This window comes from Aplysia californica, unplaced genomic scaffold (assembly GCF_000002075.1).
Source record: "Aplysia californica isolate F4 #8 unplaced genomic scaffold, AplCal3.0 scaffold00572, whole genome shotgun sequence".
In the NCBI taxonomy this organism is placed as follows: domain Eukaryota; kingdom Metazoa; phylum Mollusca; class Gastropoda; order Aplysiida; family Aplysiidae; genus Aplysia; species Aplysia californica.
Window position 1 is genome coordinate 168,326 of NW_004797842.1, and position 1,581 is coordinate 169,906.

The 1,581-nt window shown below is 40.3% G+C and overlaps 1 protein-coding gene across 1 annotated transcript in view; it reads right to left on the reverse strand.

The window, feature by feature from the left end:
• Nucleotides 1-1,581, reverse strand: part of LOC101851981 (maltase 1) — a gene marked incomplete in the record, with an annotated part of 53,657 nt that overhangs the window by 3,750 nt on the left and 48,326 nt on the right. Inside the window, 1 exon segment of the mRNA XM_013087316.2 lies at nt 1,222-1,407. Coding sequence (XP_012942770.2) covers nt 1,222-1,407 — 186 coding nt within the window.

Sequence of the window (1,581 nt, forward strand, 5' to 3'; positions counted from 1 at the left end):
AGATAAGATCAATTTGCTGAGTTTAAGAAGATTTATTTTAAAAAATATGATTGTTAACAACCGAATGATGCTTTGTCCGCTACCTCAGAATCACCCTGTTCTATCTCACATTTTAAGAAAAAAAAACCGTTTTCAGTTACTAAAACCATGAGGTCAGAAACCAAACGTTCCATCTACTCCATAAAAAATCGAAAAATTATTCATAGTTGCTATCAAGTTATTCAAAGAATTGCTTTCTTAAAAGCTTGACTTGTTGTGGAACTCACAATTGTTAAGGTCAAATTTCTCAGAACTATGTACTGAGCAGACACAACTTTGTAGTTCTAGTGTAGCCTTATACTGGCAACACAATCGACGTAAGCACAAGCGGGCTATCCCGAAAAATGCTGTTTTGAGAAAATCGACGATTAAGTTTTTACCCCTTGTTTAGTTTCTTCAAGGACAAAGAGAGTTTTCTCTATGACCAAACACACATACACACCAATGAAACCAAACTTCTCCTACAGGTAGGGCAATTCCCACTTTCGTTGTAGGTCAAGATTTCTGGAAACCCCCGAAATCTGGGTTAGCCTGCTTGTCCTTAAAAGCGACCATAGATGGGAGAGAATGGAACAAGTACATTGGGTCAAAGAAGGGTTAATTCTAGGGTAGCAGTATGCAAAGAGTTAACCCAGTCCTGCACAGTTTTCCATTAATGGATCATGTTTTCACCTTCACTGTAAACGCAATACAATGTTAAAACAAAAGTTTTAGTACTAAAAAATAGTATACTGTATCTGCTTTGGAACCAACGTATCAGTTTTACAGAGTTATGCCCCATTTCCAAAGATGGGGGCCGCAAGTGAAGCACCCTAGCCAGCACGAAAACAGCCCCAAGAAAGTTATTATTTTTCCTACAAATCTATTTTTTCTTCTTTTAATGATTAAAACGATAGGTTATATTCTATTTTAGAAGGTCAATACCTTGTTCATGGCTGTTTATAAAAATTTACTGACTCATTTAATCTCTGAAAGTATGATTCAATAATGGAACGCTATGCACGAGAGGGTGAGGTTGTTTTTTTCCCGGGGTGAGATTTGACCTTGAATTCTCACTGTAACAGTTTTTTTGGAACGATATTTGGGTTTTTTCTATCTGTTGTGATGTATCGGAGACGTGTAGAAAGCTTTACACTCGACTTTCTGTAGCCTGATTACGCCAGGAGATAATGTGTGACGTACCGGGCCAGCATTGATACCCCAAGGGTCCTGCGACTCGTTATAAGCGACGTCAATGTCTTCCATGGCTATCTCCTCTCCGTAGTACGTGGTGGGCGTTCCCTTCAGCGTCAGCAGCAGCATGTTGAAGGCGTTGGCGTTACGCGGGTTGTACTTGCTGGCTACACGGTTACGGTCGTGGTTACCGATCTGTTTGCGAGGAAAAGGAAGTGTGTTTTGGAAGTGGGTTTTTTTTGGTAGTGTTTGTATACTTTTCTTATTTCTCTGTCTCTCTCTCTCTCTCTCTCTCTCTCTCTCTCTCCCCTCTCTACCCCCTCTCTCTCTCTCTCTCTCTCTCTCTCTCTCTCTCTCTCTCTCTCTCTC